This window comes from Rhinopithecus roxellana, chromosome 10, assembly GCF_007565055.1.
Source record: "Rhinopithecus roxellana isolate Shanxi Qingling chromosome 10, ASM756505v1, whole genome shotgun sequence".
NCBI lineage: Eukaryota > Metazoa > Chordata > Mammalia > Primates > Cercopithecidae > Rhinopithecus > Rhinopithecus roxellana.
In genome coordinates this window covers 59,908,699-59,922,188 of record NC_044558.1, presented here as the reverse complement: position 1 = coordinate 59,922,188, position 13,490 = coordinate 59,908,699, and the positions used below count along the sequence as shown (strand labels likewise).

Genomic DNA, 13,490 nt, shown 5'->3' with positions numbered 1-13,490 from the left:
TGGGATTACAGGCATGTGCCCCCACGCCTGGTCAATTTTTGTCTTTTTAGTAGAGACGGGATTTTGCCACATTGGCCAGGCTGGTCTCAAACTCCTGACCTCAGGTGAACCGCCCGCCTTGGCCTCCCAAAGTGCTGGGCTTACAGGCATGAGCCACCGTGCCCAGCTGCTCTCACCAGTTTAGATTAGGTAGCCCAGACCTCATCAATACCAGCTGAGTGTCAGGGGAGAGGGACCTGAGAGGGAGCTGTCATGAACTCTGCTCCTAGGAGGTAGACAAGCCAAGAGAGACCCTAATGACAGGTGTGCTCTCAGTTCTAAGCTCAGGTGACAGTACTGGGGAATAATACAAAGTCTTGCTTACCATATAGTCACCTTTTTATAAAGTATAAGTCAAACTAACTATTCATGTTCTGGCTTCCTATCCTGATAAGTATACCTTTATAGTGACTTGGGAGACCAGGTTTGGATTTAGAACTCCTCGAAGTCCCATGCTAGAATGTGCCCCAGTTCTGGCTGTCAGCCCATTGGCTGCCTTTTCTTCCCTCTCCCCATCTTGCACTGCAAAGAGCCCGACGTACATGTGTAGACACCCTAGTCTACATATCCAAGCTCTGTCACCCTACTGTCTGGCAAACAGCTGCCCTTTGGCCACGGCTGGGCTGAATGTTTGTGTTTCCCAAAAATTCCTATATTGAAACTTAATCAATATTAGGTGATATTATAGTTATCCTTAATGTGTGATTATTATTAATCACATATTATAATGTGATAGTATAGTTGTCCTTCCATATCTGTCGGGGATTGGTTTCAGGATGTCTGAGGATACTGAAATCCACAGGTGCTCAAGTCTCTCATATAAAATGGTATACTCGGCCGGGCGCGGTGGCTCAAGCCTGTAATCCCAGCACTTTGGGAGGCCGAGACGGGCGGATCACGAGGTCAGGAGAGTGAGACCCTCCTGGCTAACACGGTGAAACCCCGTCTCTACTAAAAATACAAAAACTAGCCGGGCGAGGTGGCGGGCGCCTGTAGTCCCAGCTACTCGGGAGGCTGAGGCAGGAGAATGGCGTAAACCCGGGAGGCGGAGCTTGCAGTGAGCTGAGATCCGGCCACTGCACTCCAGTCTGGGCGACAGAGCGAGACTCTGCCTCAAAAAAATAAATAAATAAATAAATAAAATAAAATAAAATGGTATACTCCAGCCCAGGCAACATAGTGAGACCCCATCTCTAAAAATAAAAATAAAAAAATTAGCCAGGTGTGGTGGCACATGCCTGTAGTCCCAGCCATTCAGGAGGCTGAGGTGGATCACTTGAGCCAGGGAAATCGAGTGAGCTGTGATCGCACCACTGCACTCCAGCCTGGGCCAACAAGTGAGACTCTGTCTCAAAAAACAAAACAAAAACCACCAAAAACAGTGTAGTATTTGCACATAACCTTCTGTGCACATCCTCTTGCATAAAATTATCTCTAGGTTACTTATAATACCTACTAATATAATGTAACTGCTATGTAAATAGTTGTTATGCTATATTGACATTTTTTGTTTGTATTGTTTTTTATTGTTGTATTGGGGGAGTTGGGTTGTTTGTTTGGAGGCAGAGTCTGCTCTGTTACCCAGGCTGGAGTGCAGTGGTATGATCTTGGCTCACTGCAACCTCCATCTCCTGGGTTCAAGCAATTCTTGTGCCTCCAGCCTCCCAAATAGCTGGGATTACAGGCATGTACCACCACACCTGATTAATTTTTGTATTTTTAGTAGAGACAGGGTTTCACCCTGTTGCCCAAGCTGGTTGCAAACTCCTGAGCTCAGGCAATCTGCCCACCTTGGCCTCCCAAAATGCTGGGATTACAGGCATGAGCCACCATGCCCAGCCTGTTGTTGTTTTGGAATATAATATTTTCCATCTGAGGTTGTATCTGAAAACGCAGACCCTAGGGATATGGAGGGCTGACTGTATTAAGGTGGGGCCTTTTGGGGTGCAATAAGTCAAGTAAGAATAGCGGGATTAGCTCCCTTATAAAAGAGGCCAAGGGAGCTTTCTTGCCCTTCCACCTTGTGAGGGTACAGTGAAAAGACACCTGTCTATGAGGAAGAGGGCTCTCATCAGACATCGACCTTGATCTTGGACTTGCCAGTCTCCAAAAGTGTGAGCAATAAATTTCTCTTGTCTGTAAGCCACTGAGTCTAAGGTACTTTGTTGTAGCAACCAGAGTAGACTAAGGCAGCCACCTCTTAGACCTACAAGTATGCACACCAACGGCACAGCTCCTGGAACCCAGAGAGGAGGGGTCCGGGAAGTGGGCTTGGCAGAGAATTCTGGGGCCCTAGGTATAAGAAGTGTGGTCTAAAAGGAGACCCTGTGCCCTATGGGGAGGGTTGTGGTGGCAGGAGGATCCGAGCAGGGACTTCTGAAGTGGGAATCCGGAGTACTGACCCCTGCTTTCTTACAATGGGATTTTCCAGGCTGCAAGCTGACAGCAAAGGCTGTCATTTCCCTGTCCTCTGACACTGGTTCACTAATATCTCTACCTCGAGGAGTGAACAGGAAACAAGCAGACCAGTACAAAAGAAAAAAATACTGTTTATTCCACACAACTACATCAAGTGCTTCTTCCCCATTCTCCTCTCCCCTTCCCCGCTCCAGCCCTCAGGAAGCTTCGCCTGTGTTGGGAACAGTGAGGACCTCAGTGTCAGAGCCTGGTCCATGAGGCAGGAAGGAAATCTGGGCATGGGAAGGTAACTGGATTTCCAAGAACACAAAAATGTCAAGGTTTCGAATTCCAAACTCGTGTGTTCCTTAGTCCATTTGGCTGAGTTCTTTCCCTGGACTTCACCTGGATAAAATGCCATGGTTAGTGCAGGGTCAAAGGCCCTAGCTGATTCACCAGGAAAGTTTTGGTCTTTCTTCCATTTAACACAAAACAAACAAAACCCCACACAGTTAAACCATTTCTGTCCATTCTTCTCTCTTTCCATAGTAAAGACGACACTAAACTCTGGCTTCAGTCCAGAAGATGTTTTCAAAACGAAATGTATACCGTCTCCTTTCAGAGCCTGTTGCTAGCAAAAAATAAAATAAACCCACCTCCTAGGTGAGAGGTTCAGGCCCCAGTTGCTTCCTGGGGGGTCTTACACTGCGGGAGCAAGGGCAGAGATCATAGGCCAGTGAGCTCTGCTTTGGGCACACTTCAGGGACACCCTGCATCCCCATGCCTGGGGAATTCAGCCTGCAAACCTCTCACCCCTGGTTTTGTTCCTCTGAATGACCAGCAGAGGAGAAATGGTTTAGTGCTAGCTCAGCCTTGGGAAGACAGATTTAAATGAGGGAGGGGCTGAGAAAGCATGGCCAGGCCTAATTTAGACCAGTGGTTCATGATTGTTTTCCCATCATGACACAGGACAGATGGTGTCCTCCTGCACGTCCACCACCACAGACACACCCTGGATTATGTGCTATTCCCAGGGTGCCAGCTGTAACCCATTTGTCTCTCTCAAAAAAGAAAGCATACCTGAATGCAAGCGTCTGAGCATGAAAACCTGCATCACTATACGTTGTTTTGTTTGTTTGAGACAGAGTCTTGCTCTGTCACCCAGGCTGGAGTGAAGCAATGTGATCTCAGCTCATTGCAACCTCCCAGGTTCAAGCAATTCTCCTGCCTCAGCCTCCCAAGTAGCTGGGATTACAGGCAGGTGCCACTACACCTGGCTAATTTTTGTATTTTTAGTAGAGACAGGGTTTCACCATGTTGGTCAGGCTGGTCTCAAACTCCCGACCTCAAATGATCTGCCCACCTCAGCCTCCCAAAGTGTTGGAATTACAGGCATGAGCCACCGTACCTGGCCTAATTTACTAAGTGTAAGTCACTGAATCCTTTACAAGCTCTGGAACTTAACTATTCTCACGGAAAACTTGTTTGCAACACCCCTCCCAAATGAGTCTGTCATCTCACTGAGGCAGGTCAATAACCCTGAACTAGAGTGTGGAGCCTCTCTGTTGAAGACATGCTCTTCTGGGAAGCTGGGTCAGGCAAGCTGCCCACCTGCTTCCTCACCTCTGCTACAATCTGGCAGGCATGGTTTGTCCAAATGCAGCAGGGTGTGTGTGTGTGTATGTGTGTGTGTGTGTGTGTGTGTGCACGTGCGCATGCTGCACATGCGTGTGCTAATTTAGCACACAACTGTCCTCCTCTCACTGGCCAGGCTACCAAGAGGGTGGTCACGCTGGCACTGCAGGGCCTGGGAGGGACCAACAGTAAGTGGGAAAGGAAACAGCATACCAGAAGCAGCTAGGCTAGGAGGTGGCTCTGCACCAGTGACTGACAGAGGTGGTGATGTGTCTCCGCCTGATGGTCACTCCCTCAGGGTGGATCATGGGAGGTCCAGTGGAGGCAGCTGTTGGAGACCAGCCTCTGTAAGTATAAGAGTACTGAAGAGAGGGGTGGTTGACCCCTGTGACTTGAGGCCCTTTAGGGACTGTCTACACCACAAGCCTGTGGTCATCTAGGCAAATCTCTATTCTCTCCTGACTTCCTGGAGTTACATACTGAATTTTAGGGGCTTTCCAGCCACAGTGAGGCTGGAAACTCACTTAACAGCTTGGATGAGAGCTAACCCCCAAGGTACCACAGCTACCCTGTCTAGAGGCAAAACCCAACCTGATCTGGGGGTGTTCTTGGCTCAGAGGACACTGGGGGGATTGCTTACACATAGACATGGTCTGAGACTCGACAAAATGAGGTTTCTCCTCCAGTATCCAAGGCTTAAAGTTACAAAGAAAATTAGAGTTAAGTCAGCTTCCACAAGAGGCCTTCCCGGGCTCCATCATTTATTTCAGGATGTTGTCCTTCCCCCACGGCCTTGCTGTCTGGTTTATTGTTTAATTTGCTCCTTTTAAGAAAGCCCCAGTATTGGGTTGGGAATGGGTGTGGGGACAAGAGAAAGAAAGAGAAAGTCAGCATTCCTTTCCTTATTTTTCTCCAGAGTTGCCCGTTTGTTTGGGCAGTGGGATTTTCCAGTCTGCACGTTTTCTTAACCCACATTTTTTTGTGGGAGGGATGGCCATTGACAAAGATTAGAATAAAATCTGAAAGAACGGCCTTATTTTCTAAATTCCCACTCTTCTGCAGACCCAGGACAACTCCACGACAGGTAGAGTTCACTGTTGCTTCCGTCCAACGTGGATTAAGAAAAGGTTCTGTTTTAGTGCAATTTTCCCCACAAAGGAACCAGGAAGAGGTGGGAGAGGAGATCCCATGTTCCAGCCCCAGGGGTTTGAGAACCTTCTGACCTTGAGGTCAGGGCAGACATTTGAGTCTGACCTTCTGAGCAGCACATCACACTTTTTTGAATTTTATCTCCTGGGTCCTTTCGGTGCGCCTGCAGGCAGTGTGGAGGCAGAAGGGCAGTGTGAGGCTGTGGTTCCACTGGATGAGTTGTCATACCTGCCACACTAACACAGAGGAGCAAAGGAGAAGAGAAGGTGGAAAGAGAACGCCATCAAAAGCAAGTGCTAATGGCCAGTGGTCCTTAGGAGCTGCTACAGCCCTGCCCCAAAGACAGGGAGTTTCTGGTTCCCCGCCAGAATTCACCCTTCAGAAACCATGCTAGCAAGGTGCTTCTCTAAGTGACATCACAAATCTTCTTCTTCAGAGCGACCAGCCCAGAGCCTGGAGCTCTCATGTGACCCCCTCTGGCCTCCCCATGTTGTGAGATGTGTGGGAGAAGAGGGACATTGATGCACATGCACACGGTGGAGTCTCATGACCTGGGGTGAGCACAGCTGCACGTGGCAAAATGACAGGTGCTGTCATGGCAGTGGCTGCAGCCGGGTGCCAAGGGAAACGGACAAAGTGCTAGAACACAGGGCCAGGGGCTGAGCCCTAAGGGATCTGAAAGACATTCAGCTTGCTGGTGTTCTTGAGCGTCTGGCGCCGATTGCAGAACCAGACCCGCACGACCTCACGGTCATAGTTGAGCTCCTTAGCAATTTCAGTGATCTCCTGGCCTGTGGGCAGTGGATTCTTCTCAAAATAGGCATTGAGAGCCTCTATGGCCTGGGGGGTGAAGGAGGTGCGGCGTTTGCGTTTCTTGGAGGGCTCGCCTCCCACAAACTCCATCAGGTTCTGCTGGCCTTCCTGGTTCCTCAGCTCAGCTTCATTCAGCCACTTTTCCAGCACCGGCTTCAGCTTCTGGGCACTCTTGGGTGTGATGTCCAGCTTCTCGAACCTGTGGGCAACCCATACCCAGGAAGAGGGAGTGAGAGCATCTGGGTCTCTTTGGCACACCCTGCACCTAGGTGCAGGCTCCATCCTCAAGGAGCCGCTCCTCTAGGGGCTGGTGAGAATGTACCCAGTGCTCCCCTCACCGCCTCCACCACGAGCCCTCTAGCTTGGCCAAGTCCAGACTCCTCAGACCCTCTGATGTGCCCGGTCCTAACAAGGAGATCATTCCCAGGGCCTCAGCTCAGTCAGTAGTGGAATAATAATAGTGCAACTGCCTTACGAACATTCTAGAACGTTCCCCTAAATGAATGAAGTCCTTTGAGGAGTCACCTTGGGAGGCCTCCAGTCACACTCCCATAGCAGCATCACTAACAAGTCAGGCTGCTCTTTCTGGCTGAGCTGGATGTGGCGACAGGATTATCCACACGATGCTGAAGGCACTCTAAAGGTCACTCTAGCCTGACCTATGGAGCTGGCAGGCAGATGAAACCTTTCGGCCATCCCTGAGTCATGTGCTTATTCTTGTTTGAAACTCTATCCCTCCTGGCACCAAAACCAGTTTGTAGGCTGCTTACATAAAACTCAGCTATGTTACTTTATAGTCATGCCTTGTAAGAAGGGAGACGGGAGCATGATGAGGCATGGTGGGTTACAGTTAAGGGCCAAGATACAATGGAAGTTCCCACTTTGGTGACTAATTTTATAAGCTGTACTCCTTTCCTGCTAGAATTCCTCAGTGCATTAGGGTCTTAGGTTCCTCAAAGAAGACCCATATTAATGCCCAGGATTGGAGGATAAACTTTAGAGGGCCTCAGAAGCACAGGGTCAGTCTTTGACTACCCAGGTGTTCACATCTACCCGTAAGACGGTCTTCCTTATCTGGAAAAAGGCTGGAGCAAGGGGGCATATGGAAAAGGGGCCAGTGCCCAGGTCCCCATGAGTGCCCGGTGGCACCAGGCAGCTGAGCAGGCCCTAATCCTGTCTAGGGCAGCCTTACTCACCGGCAAATGGCTGACTGGCTGTAGGCTGGACCTTCCGTTGCAGTCAGAGCCTGACCCACCTGGGTCTGTGTAAGGCCCAGGGAGAGCCGCCGGATCTTAAAGTTCTTGGCAAACTCCCGGATCTCTTCTAAGTTGATACCATCCTCATCCAGACTTGGAGTATGTGGCTCTAGGCCAGAGGGAGGGAGCAGGGATGAGTGTGTAACATGGGAACCATCCCTGCTTCTCTCTCACTACTCACGCAGTAGTGAGAGGTGAGGACACCTGGAAAAAGGCTCATGCACCTTCAAGACCTTTATCACCTTTGTCCCCAAGACAAGCAAGACTTGAAGAAAAGGGGCCTAAACTAACCTGTCCAGGGGTAAGGAGCTATTTTCAAGTTCTTCCAGCTCTAACTGCTCAACCTCCCCCACCTTCCTTAGGCTTGGCCCCAGACACACTTGTTGGTTACCCACATTCCTCAAATACTGGGTGAGAGGCCACAGCGGAGACAGCCCATGGCTCGGCCTCTCTGAAAAGCAGCCAGCTAGCCAGCTCAACAGCCTCCACTGTCGTCATGCCCAAACTCCACCTCCACAGGAATGGGAGTGAAAAAGCCAGCCCCTCCTATTGGGCCTCTGCCCTTCCCCTTTGGACCCTAGGATGTTTATCAAGGAAAGCAGCATCTGAAGAGGTTGGGTGCCCAAATAAATGCCTCCCCGCTTCTCCACACTACTTCTCCAGGAGCCACTTACTGGACACCAACTGGCTGACGGTGGGGGTCTCTGAGCAGGTAATTGGGATAGGAGCAGAGGCAGATGGCTTGGCTGCTGGAGCTGGGCTGGCGATGACCACAGCAGGCTGGGGCACGGTTGGTGTGGGCTGGATGGGCTGCACCTGTGAAAGGACAGACAACAAGCCTTTGCTGCCCTCTGCCAGGCTCAGGGACTTAAAATCCCTGGGTGGACCAGGGGCAGGGCAAAAACAGGCATGAAATCCTCACGCATGCAGGACATTCCCGCCTGGGCCCTATCATAAAGCAAGACTAGGCAGGGCATGGTGGCTGATGCCTGTAATCCCAACACTTTGGGAAGCCAAGGGGGGAGGATCACTTGAGGTTGGGAGTTTGAGATCAGCATGGGCAATGTGGCAAAACCCTGTCTCTACTAAAATTAGCTGGGCGTGTTGGTGGGTGCCTGTAATCCCAGCTACTGAGGAGGCTAAGGCCGGAGAATTGCTTGAACCCGGGAGGCAGAGGTTGCAATGAGCCAAGACTGCGCCATTACACTCCAGCCTGGGTGACACAGTGAGACTCCATCTCAAAAAAAAAAAAAAGCAGGTCGGGCGCGGTGGCTCAAGCCTGTAATCCCAGCACTTTGGGAGGCCCAGATGGGCGGATCACGAGGTCAGGAGATCGAAACCATCCTGGCTAACACGGTGAAACCTCGTCTCTACTAAAAATACAAAAACCTAGCCGGGCGAGGTGGCGGGCGCCTGTAGTCCCAGCTACTCCGGAGGCTGAGGCAGGAGAATGGCATAAACCCGGGAGGCGGAGCTTGCAGTGAGCTGAGATCCGGCCACTGCACTCCAGCCCGGGCGACAGAGCAAGAGTCCGTCTCAAAAAAAAAAAAAAAAAAAAGCAAGACTAGAGGCTGCTTATTAACACCAACCCAACAATAGTGACTGAATTATACTAAATAAGCACAGCAACCTGCCCTACCAACCTGGAGCTTCACACCCACCTGTGACACAGGCAGGTGAGAGGCTCAGAAAGGTTCAGTACACTTGGCCAAAGCCCCAACAAGTGCTCATCCTTGGGATAGCTGCTTCCAAATCTCTGCCCTCAAAGATAGCCTCAACCTGATTTTACAGCCTCTCAGGCCTCAAATGTACATGAACAGGGAAACTGGTAGGTGGCTTTTGGTATCTCTCTACCATGAGAGACTGTGCAGCCATTAAAAATGAGAAGGTATACCTCCTACCTACTCTGATGTCTCAGTCATAGCCCTAAGTGAAAAATAAGGTGAAAATCAGTTCTGGCCGGGCGTGGTGGCTCATGCCTTAATCCCAGCACTTTGGGAGGCCAAGGTGGGTGGATCACCTGAGGTCAGGAGTTCAAGACCAGCCTGGGCCGGGCGCGGTGGCTCAAGCCTGTAATCCCAGCACTTTGGGAGGCCGAGACGGGTAGATCACGAGGTCAGTAGATCGAGACCATCCTGGCTAACACGGTGAAACCCTGTCTCTACTAAAAAAAAATACAAAAAACTAGCCGGGCGTGGTGGTGGGTGCCTGTAGTCCCAGCTGCTCGGGAGGCTGAGGCAGGAGAATGGCATGAATCGGGGAGGCGGAGCGTGCAGTGAGCCGAGATCCAGCCACTGCACTCCAGCCTGGGCGACAGAGTGAGACTCTGTCTCAAAAAAAAAAAAAAAAAAAAAAAAGATACAAAAATTAGCCAGGTGTGGTGATACATGCCTGTAATCCCAGCTACTGGGGAGGCTGAGGCAGGACAATCGCTTGAACCCGGGAGGCAGAGGTTGCAGTAAGATGAGAGATCATGCCACTGCACTTCAGCCTGGGCAACAGAGTGAGACTCCGTCTCGAAAAATAAAAAATAATTTAAAAAAAAGAAAATCAGTTTTTATGGAGTAATGCCTTTAAAAAATACATGTGAATTTCCAGAAAAACAAAATCTTGAGGCATATAAAGTGAGCTATCAAAAGAAGTTGTCTCTGGAGTTGGAATTAGAAGGGATTTTTACTTTTTACATTACACGAAATATTAGAATTTTTGTAAAAATCATATATCATATTTGTAATCAGAAAAAACTATAAATATATGAAAGCATTTGGTATGTTTTTTTTTTTTTTTTTTTAAATAAGCTTTCTAGGAAGTACAGATTTCTCCAGGATGGTCCTGTTTCCTGGATTCTACCCCAGTATGTCTCAAGTCCATTGCTTCTTCATCCCCAGGGCCTTTGCCTTAGTTCAGAGTTCCTTGACTCTCCCTACGGCTGTTTAAACCACCTCACCACAGTCCAGTTCTTGACATCATATGAATAACAGGGATTTTTTTTTTTTTTTTTTTTTTTGAGACGGAGTCTCGCTCTGTCGCCCAGGCTGGAGTGCAGTGGCCGGATCTCAGCTCACTGCAAGCTCCGCCTCCCGGGTTTATGCCATTCTCCCGCCTCAGCCTCCGGAGTAGCTGGGACTACAGGCGCCCGCCACCTCGCCCGGCTAGTTTTTTTGTATTTTTTAGTAGAGACGAGGTTTCACCATGTTCGCCAGGATGGTCTCGATCTCCTGACCTCGTGATCCGCCCGTCTCGGCCTCCCAAAGTGCTGGGATTACAGGCTTGAGCCACCGCGCCAGGCCTTTTTTTTTTTTTTTTTGAGATGGAGTCTCACTCTGTTACCCAGACTGGAGTGTAGTAGCACGATCTCGGCTTATCACAACCTCCGCCTCCCGGGTTCAAGCAATTCTCCTGCCTCGGCCTCCCAAGTAGCTGGGATTACAGGAGCCTGCCACCATGCCTGGCTAATTTTTGTATTTTTAGTAGAGACGAGGTTTCACCACGTTGGCCAGACTGGTCTTGAACTCCTGACGTCAGGTGATCCACCTGCCTCGGCCTACCAAAGTGCTGGGATTATAGGCGTGAGCCACTGTGCCCAGCCTATAACAGGGATTTTTAAAAAATGCATCTCTCAGCTGGGCACGGTGTCACATGCCTGTAATCCCAGCACTTTGGGAGGCTGAGGTGGGCTGATCACTTGAGTCCAGGAGTTCAAGACTAGCCTGGGCAATGTGGCAAAACCCCATCTCTACAAAAAATACAAAAATTAACCAGGTGTGATGGTGCACACCTGTAGTCTCAGCTACTGGGGAGGATGAGGTGGGAGGATTGATTGAGTCTAGGAGCAGAAGTTGCAGTGAGCCAAGCTCATATCACTACACTCCAGCCTGGGCAACAGAGCAAGACTCTGGTCTCAAAAAAAAAAAAAAAAAGTACATCCGGTCAGCCATTTCCTTGCTAAAGCCCTTCAGCATCAGCAGTTCCCTAGTACCTTACCTGATACTGGTAATTACAAGAAGAAGTACTGTTTGTTTTTCAGGTGCTTTCTGTGCGTCAGTGTTCATTGCCTATGTATAATATATCCTTCAGCATTCATAACCTTCTAAAGTTGGTACCCTTATGATCTCTATTCACAGATAAAGCTAAGAGGTTATTTACAAAACTTGGAAGTGCATGCTACATTTGTGAACCACTGGCCTTATTGTCACCTGGGAATTTAGGAATGCAAACTCTTGGACTCCACTTCAGATCTACTGAATAAGAAACTCTGAGGTGGGACACAGGAATCTTCATTCCAGCAAGGCCTCCAGGGGATTCTGATGCACAGGCTTGAGAACTGCTGCTCTAGCAGGTGATATTTGCTGCAGTTCCCTGAAGGTAGAACACTCTCACATCCAACTCATCCCTTTTTATTTTTAGAGATGGGGTCTTGCTATGTTGTCCAGGCTGGAGTGCAGTGGCTATTCACAGCCATGATCATTGTACACTGCAGCCTTGAACTCTTGGCCTCAAGTGATCCTCTGCCTCAACCTCCTGAGTAGCTGGGACTACAGGTGAGCACCACCATGCCGGCTTCATCCCTTTATGATGGTCCAGTGTCCCTTATCTGTGAAGTCTTGCCTAACCTCTAAGTTTGTCGAGAGCTCGGTCCTCTGGGACCTTATTTGTGTGTCCCTGTGATAGTTTTGTCCCACTGACTTGTCTCCAATGCCAAGCTACCTAAGACTAGGAGGGCATCTTATTCATCTTTGTGTTTTCAGCACTTGGAATATAGTAGGCACTCAAAAAATACCCCTAGAATGAGAGTGGAGAGGTGGAAGGATGGAGGGGTAGAGGAAGCAAGTGCAAAACTGACTTCCCAGGGCTTTTCAGGAAGATTGTTCACCCTAAAGCTGATCCTGGCCCAGTCTACTTTGACCATCACCTACCTCCCTGACCTTCTTAGAACAGCACTGGCCTCTGAGGGCACATATATATATTTTGGGTGTGTGTGAGTAGCGGGTCTCGGGAAGCTGTTTCCCTGGGCTGAACCTGGGTGGACACATGTGGGCTTTCTACTCTGGGACCTCCCCCACTTTAGGAGGTGCCCTGCTCTCCTAGGAGTTTCAGAAGATGCTGTCCTGCCTGGCAGTCTGGAGGGAAGCAGCCAGTGCCAGATGGCAGAGCCTGTGCCACGCCCCACCACCCCCAGCCCTTGTACCTCACTCTTAGCAGGGGACTCAGGTGTGCTTGGCTTCCGGACAGCCACAGGTGGAGGCAGGGGGCTGCTGGCCAGGGTCGCAATCACCTGGCCCTGGGCGTTCAACAACAGTTGGGGGGTCACGGCCTGGACCTGCAGGCTTTGGGCTGGTGCTGGGGCCGCCACACTAGCTGAGTTCACTACCCATGGAAGGGTTCCAATAATCTGGCAGGAAATAAGGCAGGGACCCCAGGTGTGAGGGTAGGATCCAGCTCCACCCCAAACCCAAATCCCCACACCAGCAGGGGAAGAGACTAATGGACAAATCCCTCAACCTGCTCTGGCCTCAGTTTCTGCATGAGTAAAGTGCAGGATTCACACTCTAAGGGCTACTTCCTTTATTCCATCCTCAGAGCTGTGGTGGAGCAGGAATAGGTCTGGATGTGGATTCAGAGAGACCTGCCTTGTTCTGCCACATTTTAGCTGTGTGGCTTTCATTGCTCTGAACCTCAGCCTTCTGTCCTGTAAGATGGGAATAAAAATCTCCACCTAATAGATTTGTACTCCAAAGAAAGTGAGATGATGTATGAGAAAGCGCCCATCACAAAGCCTGACCACAACATGGGTGCTCCGTAAATGAAAACCCCCATGTAATGTGAGCACCTCCAGGATGGTGGTGGGTATACCCCTGACCAGCTTCAGCATCGGCAGAAAGCCGCCACCGAGGAGATAGGAACAACAGCTTGACATCTGTTCGAGTTTCTATGACCCACAGCCCAAGTCCTGGCTGCCTTCCCCTGGCCAGCCTCTCCACAGTCCCCACCCTCCAGCCCTGCCTTTGGCCACTTGCCTGTCCCTGAGCATTGGTGAGGATCTGACTGCTGATCCCCGGCATGCTGGGAATGGCGCTGGTAATGACCGGAGCTGTAGTGAGGGACCCCAGGATCTGGGTCTGTCCCCCAAGGGAAGCAGCACTGATCTGTGGGTGGAGGAAGAGCCTTGCTCAGAAGCCGAGGGGTGAGAAGACCCCTGGG

General features: G+C 50.2%; 1 protein-coding gene across 6 annotated transcripts in view; it reads right to left on the bottom strand.

Moving 5' to 3' along the window:
* Positions 1 to 2,568: 2,568 nt before the first annotated feature.
* POU6F1 (POU class 6 homeobox 1) overlaps positions 2,569 to 13,490 on the bottom strand; it is a 32,944-nt gene continuing 22,022 nt past the window's right edge. For 5 of the 6 annotated variants that reach the window (XM_030939558.1, XM_030939556.1, XM_030939559.1 and 2 more), the window contains 5 exons: positions 13,307 to 13,435; positions 12,478 to 12,681; positions 7,964 to 8,105; positions 7,230 to 7,398; positions 2,569 to 6,232 (listed from right to left, as the gene is read on the bottom strand). In XM_030939558.1, coding sequence (XP_030795418.1) covers positions 5,887 to 6,232; positions 7,230 to 7,398; positions 7,964 to 8,105; positions 12,478 to 12,681; positions 13,307 to 13,435 — 990 coding nt within the window. In that variant the 3' untranslated portion in view covers positions 2,569 to 5,886. The remainder of the gene's footprint in view (positions 6,233 to 7,229; positions 7,399 to 7,963; positions 8,106 to 12,477; positions 12,682 to 13,306; positions 13,436 to 13,490) is intronic. The other variant, XR_004059690.1, reaches the window with a different exon arrangement.